Source organism: Mustela erminea, chromosome 21, assembly GCF_009829155.1.
Source record: "Mustela erminea isolate mMusErm1 chromosome 21, mMusErm1.Pri, whole genome shotgun sequence".
NCBI classification, from domain to species: domain Eukaryota; kingdom Metazoa; phylum Chordata; class Mammalia; order Carnivora; family Mustelidae; genus Mustela; species Mustela erminea.
The window spans coordinates 2,841,721-2,858,968 of NC_045634.1; the positions used below are offsets into that span (position 1 = coordinate 2,841,721).

General features: G+C 50.6%; 1 protein-coding gene across 15 annotated transcripts in view; it reads left to right on the top strand.

Annotated features, from left to right (window-relative positions):
- Window positions 1–17,248, top strand: part of ANK1 (ankyrin 1) — a 207,698-nt gene that overhangs the window by 129,349 nt on the left and 61,101 nt on the right. For all 15 annotated transcript variants that reach the window (XM_032328988.1, XM_032328990.1, XM_032328991.1 and 12 more), the window contains exons 3-9: window positions 8,499–8,597; window positions 12,407–12,505; window positions 13,044–13,142; window positions 14,109–14,294; window positions 15,297–15,395; window positions 15,860–15,958; window positions 16,259–16,357. In XM_032328988.1, coding sequence (XP_032184879.1) covers window positions 8,499–8,597; window positions 12,407–12,505; window positions 13,044–13,142; window positions 14,109–14,294; window positions 15,297–15,395; window positions 15,860–15,958; window positions 16,259–16,357 — 780 coding nt within the window. The remainder of the gene's footprint in view (window positions 1–8,498; window positions 8,598–12,406; window positions 12,506–13,043; window positions 13,143–14,108; window positions 14,295–15,296; window positions 15,396–15,859; window positions 15,959–16,258; window positions 16,358–17,248) is intronic.

Below are 17,248 nucleotides of genomic sequence, written 5' to 3' on the forward strand. Positions count from 1 at the left end.
AATGAGACCAGTGGAGATGCTCTCCATAGGCGGGCTTCTTTGTTCTTCAACATGCCCTCATCACTCTTTGAGCATTTCCTTCCTTTCTGGCCCCGGTTGTCCCAGGGTGGTTTTGAAATTTCCCTGCCCCAGCCTTGGATCCGCCATTTTCCCAAGGTTCCTTTTAGTGGAGGATGGTATTTAGACACCAAAATCCAGTCACTCGAAGCGCTCAATGCTACTGGTTGTCATGTGTGTGTCCATACATCCAGATCTAGTTCTGCATCTGTCTTCTTTTTAAATCTGTGAGATCATTCCAGTACTTAGGTCTAGTCCAACACCTCAGAGTTCTTGCTAGGCCTTCCTCTTTCCACATTTATAAATCCTTTCAGACAGCGAGAAACCTGACTCCCATTGATACCATCATCCTCCGTATATTGACTTGTTTGCTCAGGGCAACAATCTCCCAACCTCTTAGAGCAGACACACTGATGCCCGTACTTCTGCAGGGCACCCTTTCTGGTTCCTGCTTCTTCAGACGCTGAAGTCTCTGAACTGGGAGGGGTGGGAAGGAAAAAGGAACAGAAGGGAAGGTGGGAAAACTCCCATTCATTTTTTGTCTCATTTCTGTTTGGCTGAAAATTTAATGCAGGCAATTTAGGGAAAGGAATCAAAATTTATAGTGTTCCAGTGATTTTTTGGCCAGCAGCTTCATTCACTTTCTCATGTAGTCAGACTGTAGTGATAGTCACCCCCTCTTTCCTTTTCTACCATCTCATTTGGTCCTCATCGTTTCTGCCTCTCATTTCCGTAGTCTGCTTTTCTTTCTTCCCTTCCTCTTTCTTTCTCATCAGTCTCAGGATTTGGAGTAGGAATGGCGATCCTTTTTTCTCCTCCACAAGACCTGTTTAGACTCTTATTTCCTGTCCTGTTTTAGGGCTGCAGACTTCCCAATATATAATGTCAGTGATCTTGCTCCACAAAAGGGATCAACAATAGAGCAGTTAGAAGTCACAAGTGCACAAGCTGCGTTTTATTTGGAGAATTAAACTTCTGTAACACAGGGTTGAATCCTGATCTTCTTTGGACAGATAGAACAATCAGATTAGTTCAAAATAGAGAACCCAAATTGAATAGGAAAGTGGGACAGTGAGTGTAAAGACCTAGGTGTATGACCCCCTCTCTATATACCCTTGTCCTTATTATGGGCAAGATCATCTGATTGACCAATTGACCAGATGTTAACCATTAACCAGTAACCTTTACTGACCACATGAGTAAAGGGGAGTGCCTCATGAAGGCAATGTTACTTAGAAGCCCTTCTCCCCCACCCCTCTTTTTGTTCATTTCGGGGTCCTCAGACTTCTTGCCTTTGTCTACCGCTGCCCTTGGCTTATTATTCCCAAGATGCTGGTCCTTTTCTTCCCCGTCAAAACATCCCCTGGCCAGTGCTCCATTGCCCCTGGGCCTGGCTGGATGGCAGCTAACAAATTGGATGACCTGAACTAGTAGGTGTTCATGAATAAAGAAGGTCATGCTTTCTGGATACTACCTTAGCATGTTAGCTTAAGTTCTCTAGAAACACACTGCTTGGCTCAAAGAAAGAGGATGGGGGACTGAAATAATAAGTTTCAGAACATGTGGGTGTGGGAGGAGGAGGTGGGCCTTAAGGTCCTCAGGGCACAACCTGGGGCTGCCTACTCAGTGTAGTGGTGGTGCGGGGAGCCGTGTTTGTGGGTAAAATAAACAGCTGTGAGAAAAGGAAGTGGAAGCGTTGTGTGTCCACATGGGAAAGTATGCAGCAGCTTTTGAGATGTTCTTATACTTTTCAGAGAGATATAGCAGCCCAGGACATCATAGCTTTTCTATTTGAAACCATCCTCTGCAGGATGCCTGGGTAGCTCCGTCAGTTGGGCATCTGCCTTTGGCTTGGGTCATGATTCCAGAGACCTGGGATCAAGTCCTGCACCGTGTTCCCTGCTCAGTGGGGAGCCTGCTTCTCCCTCTGTCCATCTCACCCCTCCTACCCTGCTTATGTGCTCTCTCTCCCTCTCTCTGGCAAATAAATAGATTAAATCTTTAAAAAAAATCCTCTGCATTGGACAGGAGAAGAGTTAAATTCCTTTTGACATGTCTACTGTATTTGTACATTTAGAAATCAATTAGTGTAATTGGGGCAATCAGAGATGCTAAACAGAGGAACAATTTACTGAGAACAAATGTCTGGAATTGTGTATTTTGCCAATGGAATTTCTCACAGTTGGTACAAGAAAATACCCCAAATTAAATCATTCAGGCTGAATGTGACTTTTTTTTTTCCCTTCCTCTTAAAAATGTTAAAAGAAACACAGCCTAGCTGAGAACTCCTCCCCCTCCTGTTGGACAGATTGCTTCTCAGAAAAATCCTCTAAATTGACATTTTACCTGAAAAAAAGCAAAGGCAGATGAAAAACTCCAGGTGTGTATGCTTGGCATGAACGCTTTTGCCAAACAAGATCATAAAAGTGTTGTCTGCTCTATTAGGACCATAGGAAATGAGATCATATGGGGGTAGGTGTCCTTAAAGGCTCAGTATAGGGAGTATGTAGGATGTAAAGAGCTTCTAAGAACATCGTTCCTTCCCTATCAGTGAGAAACGCCTGGAAAATCTGCAAAATTATAATTCGTCCTGAGCCCTTCAGAAGGCTTGAGATCAAATTGTGCAACCAAGTTAACTGAATTCTGAAGAGGGGTGAGCCCCTCCAAAAAGAGGGCTACCATTTCAGCTGTAGCAGAGAACGGGAAAAAGAAGCAGCTGTTATACAAGCCAAACTCTGAACAAATTCTTAAAGATCATTGTGAGCTGTAGTGTGTCTGGAACCACAGGCCTCCGGTGGGTGTTCATGAGAAATATTGGGGTATGTCAGGAGACCAGCGAGTCTCCCAGGATGGCAAGGGAATATAGGAGGCACTTGGTGGCTTTGGAGGCAGAGGTAGAGGCAGGAACAGAAAAAGCCTTGCCTGCTTCCCAGGATCCTTCTCTCATGTGAAGCAAAAACAAACACTCTGACCTTCAGATCATAAGTGAAAATCCATTCTTCAGGGGCAGGAATAGAAACAAACTACCTTGGCCCCAGGACACAGCAAAGACCCAGCGGTGCTGTAGGAAAGGTAGACGCACAATCCCCTTTCACCTACGGGAGGGCAGGAGGCGATTCTGGTCCCCAAATGGTCATGTACTAATAAGGAAAAGAGTTCTGCTACTGCTGGAGGAAGAGCAAGAAACTCCCACCCAAAACCAAGTACAAAGACGAGGTAGGTCTTCCTGCCACAGAGATGGGAGAGAATGCTTAAAACAAGGATCCTCCACCTTTGAGGTCCAGGTTCAAGACCTTTTGTGGTATTGTTTGTAACACTCGGTCTAGGTCAAAACAAAGGAGAGGCTGTTATACAAGCCAACCTTGCTTCCCTCCCTACCCCAGAATAAGAAAGAGCATATTACTGCTGGGAGGGGTGCAGAAGCATGGAGAAGGACCCCAGCGGAGGTATGGGCATGCTGGCTGGCTGATGGCTAAAGGGAGATCAGGAACACAGGAATCCCTCCAGCACCCTTGCTCCTACTCTAAGCTTATGATACCAGCTGCCTCCATCTAGAGGAATTTGAAGGCTGTAGTGCACTGGAGATAGCAAAACTCAAACCCAAGTCAACTAACCTAAATCAATACACACGCACGCACACACACCTAAGAAGAAAACAAGAAAACCTTTGTCAGGAGGCAAAGCAATCAACAGAAGCAGACTCAGAGATGAGATATTGGAACAATCAGATGGTCTTTACAAGAACGGTGATTAATGTGTTAAAGGATCTAGTAGGAAAGGTGAACAACATTCATGAACAGATGAAGAATTTCAGCAGAGTGATGGACAGTGTCAGAAAGAATCAAATGAAATGCTAGAAATTTAAAAAGCCAGTTTCTTGGTGATAAGGAGTTTCTTTGATAGGCTCTTCAGTAGATTGGACACATATGAGGAAGACATCAGAGAACTTGAAGATAAGTCCATGAAAATGATCAAAATTGACACAACAGAATAAAAAGAGTAGGCAAAGATGGGGCACCTGGGTGGCTCAGTGGGTTAAAGCCTCTGCCTTCAGCTCAGGTCATGATCCCAGGGTCCTGGGATGGAGCCCCACATCTGGCTCTCTGCTCCGCAGGGAGCCTGCTTCCTCCTCTCTCTCTGCCTACCTGCGATCTCCCTCTGTCAAATAAATAAATAAAATCTTAAAAAAAAAAAAAAAAGTAGACAAAGAGAAAACAGAACTGAGCAGCCAAGGGCTGTGGGGTAATGTCAGTTAACCAAATGTACATGCAATTGGAGACCTGGAAAGAGGAGTTTTTAGGAAGAGGGATCTGGCAAGCTAGTGTTTTCCCAAGGAAGGCATGTGGTTAAAAAGTGGCCACAAGTAGTTACCGCTTTGCTCTCCAGCTTCTAATTTACATGAAGCATTTACTGCCACACTCTTACCTTTTTCTTGCTTATCTTCAACACTCAGTTATTTGGGATATGAAATACGTGACTTTCCCCATGATCCCCCTTAGCAGTCTGTCTGCCATTCGGCATCAAGAGGAGGGGCTGGGACGGTAGCTGGAGTGGTGAAAGATGCAAGGCAAGGCTCAGCGGCTCACCTTTTCCTTTCGGCAAACAACTTAAACTTGAATTAACTGAAATAAAACATGGATCGTGGTTTTGAAGAGGGGGTAGATGATCATTCATCTCTGTGGTTCATTCAAAACACTGGAAATGATCTCCTGTATTGGCTAGTAATGCATTTTTAAAAAGACTTTATTTATATTTATTGGAGAGAGAGAAAGAGAGAGAGAGCTTGCAGGGGGAGAAGCAGAGGGAGAGGGAGAGGGAAAGACTGTCAAGCAGACTCCATGTGAAGCCCGACACGGGGCTCCATCTCACAACCCTGAAACCCTGACGTGAGACAAAACTAAGAGTCTAACACTTAACCTGCTGAGCCACCCAGGTGCCCCTAATAATGCATTCAATAAAACAGTTACACAAGTTCCTTACTGTGTATGTGCTGTAAATGAGTTTTCAGGCATTCAGCGACCTTAGCGGCTAGATGGTGACCAGCTGTCCAGCGCTTGCTGAGGTCAGCTGCTGGAGAAAACCTGCTGGAGGTCGGGTGCTTGTGTGTCTCCTGAATGAAGATGCTTTCTGGATGGGAGGAGGACGCTTGATGAGAAGGGCTGGGAGCATGGTCTCTGCAATTTTAGCTCATGGGTTTGGAATTTACTCAGAAACAGCTTCTCATCTCTCCATTGTTAATGAACTTGTATCCCTTCCTGCGTCCACGCTTCCTTGAACAGGCCTCCAGGGAGATTTCCTAACCCTCTTGGCAGAGCAGCTCCTTTTTCCTCTGTGCTACTTCTCATCTCATGCCAGTTTGGGCATTTTCACATTATCTCACACTTACTTTTTCTGCATCTGTTGCCTCTACTAAATTGAGATCTTCAAGAATAAGGGTCTGCATCGTATTCCTTTCTAGTGTGGTGTCAGGCATGGAATAGGTTCTCAGTAACTTTTGTCTGAATTGGATTAAGGAAATGCTTGCGTTAGGTAACTGCCGGGACTCTGAGAGCAGCTGAGACAAGCGTTTGGTCCAGCCGTGTTCCGTGGCTCTTATTCTGTGATAAGTTCTGGGCCTTTGTGAGTATCTCCCATGCATGTCACAGGCACCTTGCGTGTGACAGCTATGCCAAATGGGGCTTGGATTCATATCACCACAGTGATAGACTCAGAGGTGACTTAGGGTGACCATGTTGAAAGCAAACAATCAAAAATAGGGTCAGAAAAATACAAAGTCATTAGGAAGAAAGAGAACATCGATCCAGGGTCTGGAATGGAAGCTGAGAAACACAATTTAAGATACCAATCTGTTGTCATGGTCCCTTTTCTGTGACTGCCTCCTGCCAAGAGTTTAGCTTTTAGGGGGAGGCCTGGGATGCAGGGAGGGAAGCAGAGGGACTTTCTGGCAAGGAATAAAATCTTGGATATTAAACTAGAGTGGCCGTGGCCAGACCTGGATGAGTTATTGTGACTGAAGGTTCGTTCTGAGCTGCCAGGTGAGCAAAACAAGGAGAAATGGGCTTTTGTCCTCTGCTGGAAACATACTAGTTCCTAGGGGCGAAAACAACAACTAAAACCACCACCACCAAAAAACCCCAAGCCCTTTTTTTCCCCTTGGGAAATCCAGATTTGTTTTCTATGTGGCTGTGCTCTAGAAAAGATGTGTGACCTTGGCTGCTCATTTGACTACCCCCCACCTTGATTTCCTCAGCATTCAGGGATCCCGACAGCCTGTTCCACTCCATTCTCTGGGCAGACAGGACGTCTAGAATCCTTCTGGTTGGAGATGCTGACATGGGCTCGGAAGAGCAGGGACAGACAGCCCGGATCATTGGCTGTCCACTTAGGTGTTTTCCTTGTTGACTTGCCAACGCCCCAGCTTTGAGGCATTCGGGAGCCGCGACTGCTCATGGGAAGGGACCAGGCAGCACCGTGCCCCTCTCCCTGCCGCCACAGCCCAGTCCCCTGCGGGAAGCACACTGCAGCAGCTGCTAACACCAGCGCGAGTCCTGAGCAATCCCAGGGAACCTTCCAGAACACTGCCAGGTTTCAAGAGGGGCTGGCAGAGCGCACTGCTCCGGGAGGGAGGCAGGGCTCCCGAGCAGACCTGCCCTGGGGTAAAGCCGAGAGCTGGAAGCTGCAGAGAAGGGCTCCAGGCTCCCAGAGCCCCCGTCCCTGGACAGATTGCTTTTCAGAGCATTTGTGTTTTGCAAATTGATTTGAGAAGAACTGGTTTGCTGCCACCCAGTGTTCTTCTCCCTCCCCCAGCTTCCTGTTCTCACAGATCACTGTCTCCCTTTCTGTTATCAACCTGATGGGGACCCTGCCTTTATCCGATAAGCCCGTTCACACCAGGGTGTGAATAATTCACACCGCTTTGGATCCTGCCTTTAATGGTGTGCACAGTCTGCAAGAGCAAATCATCTCACGGTAATTTCTAGACGTTTGCATATGTTGCGTGAGAGGGCCCTCCCATCGCCCCCTCCCCCCCACACCCCCTACCATGCTGGCTGTGCTGACGTGCAAGGATTTGGCCCACTGCACTCTGCATGTTGGGGGTGCGGGGGGACTGACAATGGAAATGAGGGGAAGTTCCCTTCGGAGCCCACCTCCTCTTTTCTCTGCCACCCCAGGAACGTCTTCAAGGCCCCAGTGTAAAGAGAGTTTTAGAGGTGGGGGTCCAGGGCAAGGAATAAAATCTCTCAGCGTGAGCATTCGTGGGTCATGAGTGCCGAGACCCAAAGGGAGGGGGGATTTCAGGGGCCCGTGGTGGGTGAGGCTGCAGGAGCCACACCCTCAGGAGCCAAGCCCCTCCTGCTGTGGTGGCGAGAGTCTTTTCCATTGGCCAGAGCCTGCAGTGTCTGCGGGGCATCCCCTGTAAGGCAACGGGCTAGAACTGGCGTTGACTGAAGCAGGAGAAGGAATGGGAGAAGAGGGGGGGATGGCTGGTGGGCAAGGAGGAGGAAGAAAACACAACAGTGGGGCACGGGGAGTGCTGATTGACTAACATCATCTTCCATATGGAACCAAGATCTGCTGGTCACTAGAAGCGAAATGAGTTCTGTCATATTGTCGGAATTATGTGCGGCCCTAAGTTGCACTCAACGAAGTCAGCTTTTGCCAGGAAGTTTCCAGGCATCTTAAGTGCAAGGATCAGAAGACAGGACATATGAGCGTGCCATGTAAACCCTTCTCTCAAACCTCGCCATGTACAGCTGGAACTTTCTGTGGTCAGGGAGAGTTCTGCTCCTGTGGACCGCCCATTGGGCTTGGACAGTGTTGGTTCTCCCCACCGCATACCCCACAACTGAACTGTCAGACAAGCTTTGACCACATTTGAAAGGTCCAGGTGGCCAAGGGGCCATTTTAAAACTGATTCGTCTGTCGAAGAAATCATATAGCTGGTGGTTGGTGGTATTTAATTCTTCAAAGAGCTTATTTCAGATTTTTTTTTTTGTCATTGCTGTTACTAAATATACACTTATCTCTGCAAGTGTTTAAGATACACTGGTGTTGCCCCTTTGCTTTTACTGGTTGGTGCCATGAAAATTAACCAGGGGATTGAAGCTACTTCCAGAAGCACTTCCATGAAGTGGTTGCCAAAAGCGTGGCCAAGATCGGAATTTCAAGGTCACCCACTGCCTTAGTGAGAGCTTCCCCACACTTAAGATGGAGATGAATCCAGGGAGAGGTGGTCTTGCTATCACCCTGCGTTCCTGTTATCTGGGGCTTCTGCAAAAAAGAGCTTGGAGAGGCTGGACCAGCACCACTCAGGCCCCCTCCCATTCTTCCCTTCCGGCCCGTCACACATCTCTTCACAGGGAAGTGGTCTTATCTTAGCCACTGGAACAGCAGAATGCGTAGTCCGCTAACCACTCTTCCTGCCTCTCTGCTCTTTACAGAATGGGCTGAACGGCTTGCACCTGGCCTCTAAAGAAGGCCACGTGAAGATGGTGGTTGAACTTCTGCACAAAGAAATCATTCTAGAAACGACAACCAAGGTACGTCTCTTAGGGAGCGGGGAGCTTTTCATTGATATTCAAGTGTGGGGGGATCCTTCCTGTCTTATCCTAAACTTGAGAGAAATCCAAGAGTGCTTCTGAATCTCTCTTGTCCTTCCCATTACTTCCTAGTTCTAGGCATCCCTGAAGTTACCTGAAAAGCACAGGACCCTATTTCCACAAGGAGTCCGTGGGCTTTTGCTTTCTCCTTCTTGCCAGAGTATGCACCTAGAAATAGAATTCTTTTGGTGACTTTCTGTTTTCTTGGGGTCTCTGACTCCTATAGGGGCTAAGAACCCTGGAAGCCCCACAGTCAGGTGCCTGGGGTCCAGATCCCAGAAGAACTATTTCATGCTTCATGACTTTGGGTAGGTTACCTAGTGAGACGTCTCAATTCCCTCATCTGTAAAATGGGGGTGATAATACTTGGTTTCAGGATTCAGATGACAAACAAACAGGCATCCGCAAATACTGGTGGCTGTGTTGCTACTGAGGCTGGAAGAAGAGGGCCAGACCCTCACAGTTATCCTTCTCCAGCATTCTACTTGGTCAGCTCCACACTTATTTCCTCCCCTGACGGATGACCCTGAACAGCATTCTCTTTTCCTATCAGGGGGCATGGAGCAAGGGGGGACGTCACAGCCCCCACACCGACATACTCCTCCCCCTAGCTCCAGTGATGTAAGCCCAGAAACAACAGTCACGAAATCATGCAGCTACAGGTTGCAAAATGGGTTTTACTTCTTACATCCATCCATCCCGTTTGCTTAGCGAGCAAGACACCGCTGCCAATACTTCAAAACAAAACGACACACAAAAACCACCTCTCTCTGCTGACTCGAGTACTGCTTCCTTTTCTCGTCCTTCCCGCTTACTTCCCGCGGTTTTCCTCTTGGCTTTGTCCTGCTGGCCTCTTTCCTTCCATCTGCTGTTCCGTACCCATGGCGGTCTCACGCCTAGCCTCAATCTCCGCTCCGGGCGGCGAGCGTATTTGCCGCCTCTCGAGCGGAGAGCCGGAAGAATGATAGGTGACCACAGATAGAGTGGTTATGAAGTGCATTACCAAAATATTAGGAAGGTGCAGTCATCCCTGGCGGTAAAATTCGGTGATTTTCACATCGTGTCATGTCATGTAATTTTCATGCGATCTTGCCGGTGAAATAGACAAGAGTTGTTCTTTCTCTATGTCTGTGCGGCACTTTTTTTTTCCCCCTGTCAAGTACCAGTTGTTTCCACCCTTCTGTGGACGAAGGGGATGCAGTTAGTTTTCCTTCTGGCGCTCCCACGGACCTGGCCGCCAGCAGTGCGCCATCTGCAGGCTCCTCTTCCCTGGCGCGGCCCCAAGAGCCACGTGAACAGGGCGCTTCAGCGGTTTTCCCTCTTGCCGAATTTCCCCCTCTGATTGTTATTTTGCAAGCAAACGCTTGGTGTGTCTTTGTTATTTATAGACATTTTGTAAGCCAGCGTGGTTTCTGAATGCCACACAGAGGGAGGAAAAAAGGTGAGGCAGAAACCGTGGGCTGAGCAAGAGTCATAGCAGATTGGGGAATTCTAATGGGTCTCACAAGCATGAGAAAGATTAAAAAAAGACAAGAGTAAAAAAGCCAAAACCAATATAGTTTCCTAAACTGTGCTTAGAAATTTTAAAAGCACAAAACAAAAGCATCCTGGTGCCATCCTCCCGTCTCTGCCTCGAGGGGCCTGTGCTCAGCCTCTCAGCAGGTGGAGAGGGAGAAATCCCCCATCTCCCTGCTTGAGTGTGCCCGGCACCTGCCCCAGCCCCATCCCTTCCAGGAGCTCCAGGACACCCAGCCAGGGGACAGACTGGGTCTTTGTGGATCACATGTAGCTAAGAAAAAATTTTTTTTTCTTCTTGGAGGGTATGTCCCTGCATGCAAGGGGCGGGGTGGAGAAAAGAGAGGCCCCACCCCCTTGCCCTTAGACCCTCACCCTAGGCCAGGGGCCCTCTTGCACCGCACACTGTGTGCATCTGTGTGTAGGTGGGTAGGTCTGTTTCCCACTGTCTCCTCTTTGCTCTTACCCACCACCCGTGCTGCCCTCAGCCCAGATCCGGAAGGTGGCATGAGCCAGGTTTCCATGTGGGCCAGCTGCCCCACTCCACCTATGAGGAGAGCTCTGATGTCGTGTGATTTCAGGCAGAGAGGGGCAGATGGAAAGCAACATCTTGACATTGTTGCTTCTTGAGGGCAAGCAGCCCGAGTGTCTGTCATCTCCGTACTCCCCCGCCTGGACCGGCGCCTGACACACATGTGTTCAGTGTGTAGCGGAGGCATGAATGGCACAGCACACATTCTTCTAAATGGGGAGACTTGGAGATCAGAGTCCTGATTTCTAGAGAAGTTTCTGGTGCCAACAGCCATGTCCCACTTGGTACAGTGAGAGAGTTGGCCTCCAGACGTACGCTCTTCGGACTTCTATGAAAAGTGATTTATCAGCATCCATACCTTCATTTCTGGCACTTATTCTTTGACAGATGTTTGAGGAAGAACCCTTTGGTTTATCCAATGGAATTTAAGGAGAAATCAAAAAGACCAACCCTGGGAGGCAACGAGCAGGGCCCTCTTGCCTGATTCAGGCCACAGTTTAGAAACAAAGACCTGAGCTCCCTCAGCCCCCTGGTGTCCTCAGTGGGGCAACCTCTCCCACCTGCGGGTGCGGAGGGCAGCGGTGGCTGTGTGGGGTGGGGGTGGTGGGGCACAGAACTTGGCGCCTGCACCGCTCTGTTCCGCCCAGGTGAGGCCACTCTTCTTCTCCCAGTGACAGATGGCCCCGGGGCATGGACTGAGTCTGAAGTCCCTACTTGCCAGGGCTTGAGTTGCCTGAGATGGATTAGCAAGTGTTTATGTGGTTTAGTAAATTACATGCCGTCTGAACTACAAAAAGATGAGTTTGTTGGAGATCTCTGCTCCTTACGTAGCAGAGGGACAAGTGGGCCCAGATAGGTTCCATTTTCTTCCGCCTGCCCTGTGGACAGAAGCTGTCGGGGGGAGGCTCCTGTCCTGCCTGCCTCTCACGGAACTGGGGTGCCCGTAGGGGTCACGTAGGTGAGTCAGAGAATGCGCCCGTGTTCCCGTCCCTGGACATCCGGGAGGCAGGAGGGAGATGGGCAGAAAGCAGCCTGCCGGACCTGACCCCGTCTAGCAATTGTCAGAGACCCAGAATGGATCCAGACAAGAAACTCTGAGTGCTCTAGTCCCCCCAGAACCTGCCCCCAGCCCCGTTGCGTATTTCTGCTCTTCCCTCTCTTCGCCTCTCATCCCTCTGTCCCCCTTGGCCCAGCTCCGGGGAAAGGGCGCCGAGCCTGCGGCCTCTGCCGGCCTCCTTCCCCAGAGCTCCGGACCCGGCGGGGGCTCCGCGCGGTCCTGCCGAGTTACAGCTTGTGAGGAGCTGGAAGTCCACGGAGGGCCGGCTCGTCTGGCAAACCTTTCAGTGTGTGTCCTGAGGAACGTCGACTGTCCGTCAGCGGATGACAGAACGCTGCGTCTGCGGGCGGCGGATTAGGTGTTGGGAAGTGGTTTCTTTGTTCTTCAGCGTGACATTTTCTGTGTGGAGAACAGGAAGGCTTTTCCTCCCTGGGCTTTCAGTACTATTTCAAGGTGTATGACGGGTCAGGCACACTCATGGGTGTCATCTACCCGTTTTGTCTCATCAAGAAAACCCACTGTCCTCCACCCCAACGCACAGCCTTATTAGTGTACCCTTAATGGTGACTTTACCTTTGACTGTCACAGCACCATTGACAGCCTGGTGGGAAACCTGCTCTGCTTCCTCTCCTCCATGTGTTTCAGAAAGGGAACACAGCTCTGCATATCGCCGCCCTCGCTGGTCAGGATGAGGTGGTCCGGGAGCTGGTCAACTATGGCGCCAATGTCAACGCCCAGTCACAGGTAATGGTCCTCTGGGGCCCGGGGCCAGAGGGTGCTGGCCTTCTTCTCCACCTGCATTTCTGTTACACTGTGAGCACATGGTCTAGATTAATCGGCAGCGCGTGTTTGCATGCTTCTACTATAAGTGTGTTCTCAGAATGAGGTGGTTGATCGTTGTGGACCCCCATCTCTGTTCAGTTAAACCAAACGATATATCTAGCTCTGGCATGCTTGGGGAGAGAAAGCGTGTTTAGAGGTGGGTGGGATACGGGGCCTTCAGAGGAAAGGAGTGAAAATAGATGCTGTGTGTCTGGTGGCAAGAGGCTGATTTCCATGGAGTGTCGCCCCCACCTGGTGGCCTTTTGTAATAATCCCAGTAAACCATTTCGAAGCATCAATGAGCTTTTCCACCCGGAGATGTTGGTGGGAACATGGCCCCATGGGCTAGGTGAAAATAGGGTGAAGAGAGAGCTGTTCTCAGGTTGAGAGGATTCTGCTCTGGGTTTAGCATCTCTCATTTTGTGGGTGAATGTTAATGACTTTTACTCTTGGTCTACAGAAAGGCTTTACACCCCTGTACATGGCAGCACAAGAGAATCACTTGGAAGTGGTTAAGTTTTTACTGGAAAATGGAGCTAATCAGAATGTAGCCACAGAAGTAAGTACCTTGGGCAAACGGACTTCCTGCTGGACGCCCCCCGCCCAGGGTGCAGGACACCATTGGGGGTGTGCATCCCTGGGACATGGCTTGAAAGAACTCCTGTGTCACGATCGGTGTGGGATGTCATTGTGTGCTCTCCCCCTTCTGCTTACTGCACTAATCCTGGGCGCTGCTGGGCTCTCCGAGGGAGGAAAAGACAGAGTCATGGGTCTTGAGGAATGCCCAGACACATACCAGAGAAATGACATCAGACTCAGGCTTGTCCTTCCCACACTAAGCACCACTGAAGGCTGGACGTTAATGAGAAAGGATCCGGCCACAGACCATGAGTCACTTCAGCTCTGGTCCTGAGTTTTGTCATTGACGAAGGGATGAAATTGAGCTAGATGGAGCCCAAGCCTCTCTTGACGACTGACATTGTCACACTCAACAGTCACGTGACTTTCTGCTCATTCTTCTTCACCAGCCATGGGGTCCTGTGCTCCTCGGCACACAACCAAGGAGATTGATCAGGGTAGCTCACGATCCAGTCAGTCCTCAGCGCCTGGCGTAGTTTCTAGCATTTGCTAGGTGTTACTAACCCTCGTACGATGAAGAAAGGAATGAGCCTCCGCCATGTTGAAGGGTGACAGAGAGGATAGGCAGGGAAACAGAGGGCAGTAAAAAGCCCTCAGAGCACTCAGACTGGGAACAAGTTATAAAGGAAAACGAATGGCTCTGGGCTCTGGGCTCTGGGAGATTGCGGAGGAAGAAAGTGGGTCCAAGAAAGGCTTTTGGGAGGAGGTAGCATTGAAACGGAGCTTGACAGATGAAGAGGGCTCTGAATGGTAAGAGAGGCATTTCAGGCTGAGGTCCGTCCCAAGCAAGAGCCCTGAGGTGGGAAAGCATGTGTTCTGCCTGGAGGACAGTGAGTGGGCGGGTGCGGTCAGAGCACATGGAGCTTTCCTCCTTTCCTGTGGCCAGGACGGCTTCACGCCTCTCGCGGTGGCTCTGCAGCAGGGCCATGAGAACGTGGTGGCCCACCTCATCAACTACGGCACGAAGGGGAAAGTGCGCCTACCCGCCCTACACATCGCGGCGCGCAATGATGACACGCGGACGGCTGCGGTCCTGCTGCAGAATGACCCCAACCCAGACGTGCTTTCCAAGGTGAGGGCGGCTCAGCCCTGGGCTGCGGAGCCGCAAGGGTCACCCCTGGCCGTGCCCCAAGAATGCCCCATGACTGGGGACGGACCTAGCCCAGCACATGGAGCACCACCAGCCCCCACCCTCGGCACCTTCGGGTTCCCGCTAGTGACCTGGAGGGGCCCCCTGGGCAGACCCACTTCAAACTCCCAGTGAACACCCAGGAAGAGGTGCTCGGTGTGGAGCAGGAAAGGTTCGCATCGCTCTCGGTCACCCGGAAAAGTATCCGGGGCAGGCTGGCGTGAAACTGGCCAGAGTGGAACTTTAAGGGCTGGCAGGTGGTGTTCTAGAATTTAACCCCCGCCTTTTCCTGGTGGATCCCTGGTGGAGGAGGGGAGGTGTCCCTACATGAAGAGATGAGAATGGGGAGGGCTACCTAGGGGCCTAGACCTGCGCTCTCTGATGTTTTGAGGCACGCCTGATCTGTTGTCTGTAAGTTTGGGCTCTAGTGGGAATGGATCACCTGAGCTAGTCACATGGTCCCTTCAGCCCCTGGTCGCTGGGTTTTGTCTAAAAGGCTGCTGACTGGATCAGGCATGCTCTCAGGTTTATGGGACAAAATGATGACAATGACCCGCCAACGGGTCAAAAGGGCCACAATTGGCCGGCCAGCTGAGTCACCACTCCTTTTTAGGGGACTGAAGCCACCTCTAGAATGAAGATCATGGCCCCCGTAACACTGTTCATTTGTTCATTAACATTTCTTCATAAGTAGCCATTCACGTGAGTGGGCCCTGCTGAGTTTGAGGTAATGCTAGTCCGTGGTTTGTCCACGGGAACTGTAAAACAAAGAACGGGGGGCCCTCCGAGGTGGCACCCAGCCTTGAATATGACTTGCCACGAGGCAAACCTTTCCACCTCGGGTGCTCGGGCCCTGCCGACATTTCCAGAAGCCCTGTCCTTATTTTGAGGTGGAAATGGCAGAGCATGACTTGTGACAAGTTGTCCCCCTCTGTTGTGCCCCAGACGGGATTCACCCCCCTCCACATCGCAGCTCACTACGAGAACCTCAACGTGGCCCAGTTGCTCCTCAACAGGGGTGCCAGCGTCAACTTCACGCCCCAGGTAAGTCTCCCCAGCAGGCCCTGTGCTTGGTCCAGGGCTCTGGGCTTGTCAGCCCCTCACTGTGACACCCCAGGTTTCCTCCTCATGGCGCGAGTATCCCCAGGTGAGACAGCCCTGGTGTCTCTTAAGCTCCTCCTTGGTTTGTGTCTGATTGTCAGCTCGTCAGTTTCCATTTGACCATTCTTGAGGAAGGCTGGAGGGCAGGTCTTTCTTCCAGTCTGTTGTGATGATAGGGCTTGGGAGACAGGGCTTGACCAGACTGCGGCGATCAACAAGGATGCCGTCATGTCCTTATAGGTTTTGAGATCATTCCTAGGCGAGAAGCATCCTACCAGTAGGCTGAAAGTGCCTTCTTGCATTGCTGCCACCATAGGGCTGGGGGGACACGGGCATGGGGTGCAGAGCCGCTGCCCTGGAAAGGAGGACGTCACAGCCTGACTGGTTCCTGTTCCTCCCCCTTCCAGAACGGCATCACGCCACTGCACATCGCCTCCCGCAGGGGGAACGTGATCATGGTGCGGCTCCTGCTGGACCGGGGAGCCCAGACAGAAACAAGGACCAAGGTGGGTGCCAGTGAGCTCCGTGGAAGGCCGGGGGGAGGGAGTTCTGCCTTCCAGAGTCTCCCCAGTTCTGTGATGGCCCGCTGGTGACCTCTCTGTGGCCAGCGAATGGTGGCCTCTTGAAACAGCCGTGGCGGGAGCCAAGAGGCAGCAGGAGACACAACGGGCTGTATTGGAGCCGAGCTGGTCCTGAAGGAAGCATCCGAGCTTCTTGTGGCTGCAGCTGTACCTGAGGCAGTCTTCTGTGCAGTGGCTCTGATAGGTGCCTTCAGGGCTTTCTCTTTTGGACTCTATCTTTTAAAGGATGAATTGACACCTCTCCACTGTGCAGCTCGGAATGGGCACGTGCGAATCTCAGAGATCCTGCTGGACCACGGGGCACCCATCCAAGCCAAAACCAAGGTTCGTGCTTCCCTTCCGTGAGGAGTGTCCTTTTGGCAGGGCTCCAGGTCAGGCCCACCCAGGATCAAATTCCATCTCTAGAAAACAGAGATGCTAATACTACTAACTGAGCCAGTGTGTTGTATACCCCAATGCCTGTCCCACAGGAGACACTCAGTATAGCTCTAATCATTAGTCAGATCGGGGATGGCCCTCTTTTTCTCTAAAGGGCCGTACAGTCAATATTTTTAGACTCTGCAAGCCATGATCTCCGTTGCAACAATTTACCTCTGCCATTGTAGTAGGAGGGCAGCCATGGATAATGTGCAAACTAGCAGTCCTCTTCCAATAAAACTTTATTTACAAATACAGTCAGCAGGCCAGCCTTCCCTGAGCGTTGGGAAGTATGGCATGACCTTTGTGTCAGTCTCTGAGTGGCAGCTAATGCTTAGCTTGCTTGGGCTGGGGTAGCAAAGTGCCTCATGCTGGGTGGCTTGAACCACAGCAGCCCATCATCCCACCGTTCTAGAAGCTGGGAATCTGAGAGCAGGGTCAGCAGGCCTGGTACCTTCAGAGGTTGTGAGGGGGAATCTGTTCTAAGCCTCTCTCCTGGCATCCAGTGGTTGCTGGCCATCTTTGGCACTGCTTTGGCATCACCCTGACCTCTGCCTCCCTGTCCACATGGCGTGGTTTCTGTGTCTGAGTGTGTGTGTCCAGATTTCCCCTTTCTATGAGGACAGCACTCATATCGTATTCAGGCCCCCACGAAAGACCTCATCGTAACTAACGACATCTGCAGTGACCTGATTTCCAAATAACGTCACGTCCTGAGTACCTGGGGTTAGGACTTGAACATGTGAATTTTGAGATGACACAATTCAACCCGTAACACAGATACTAGCTGCCATGCAG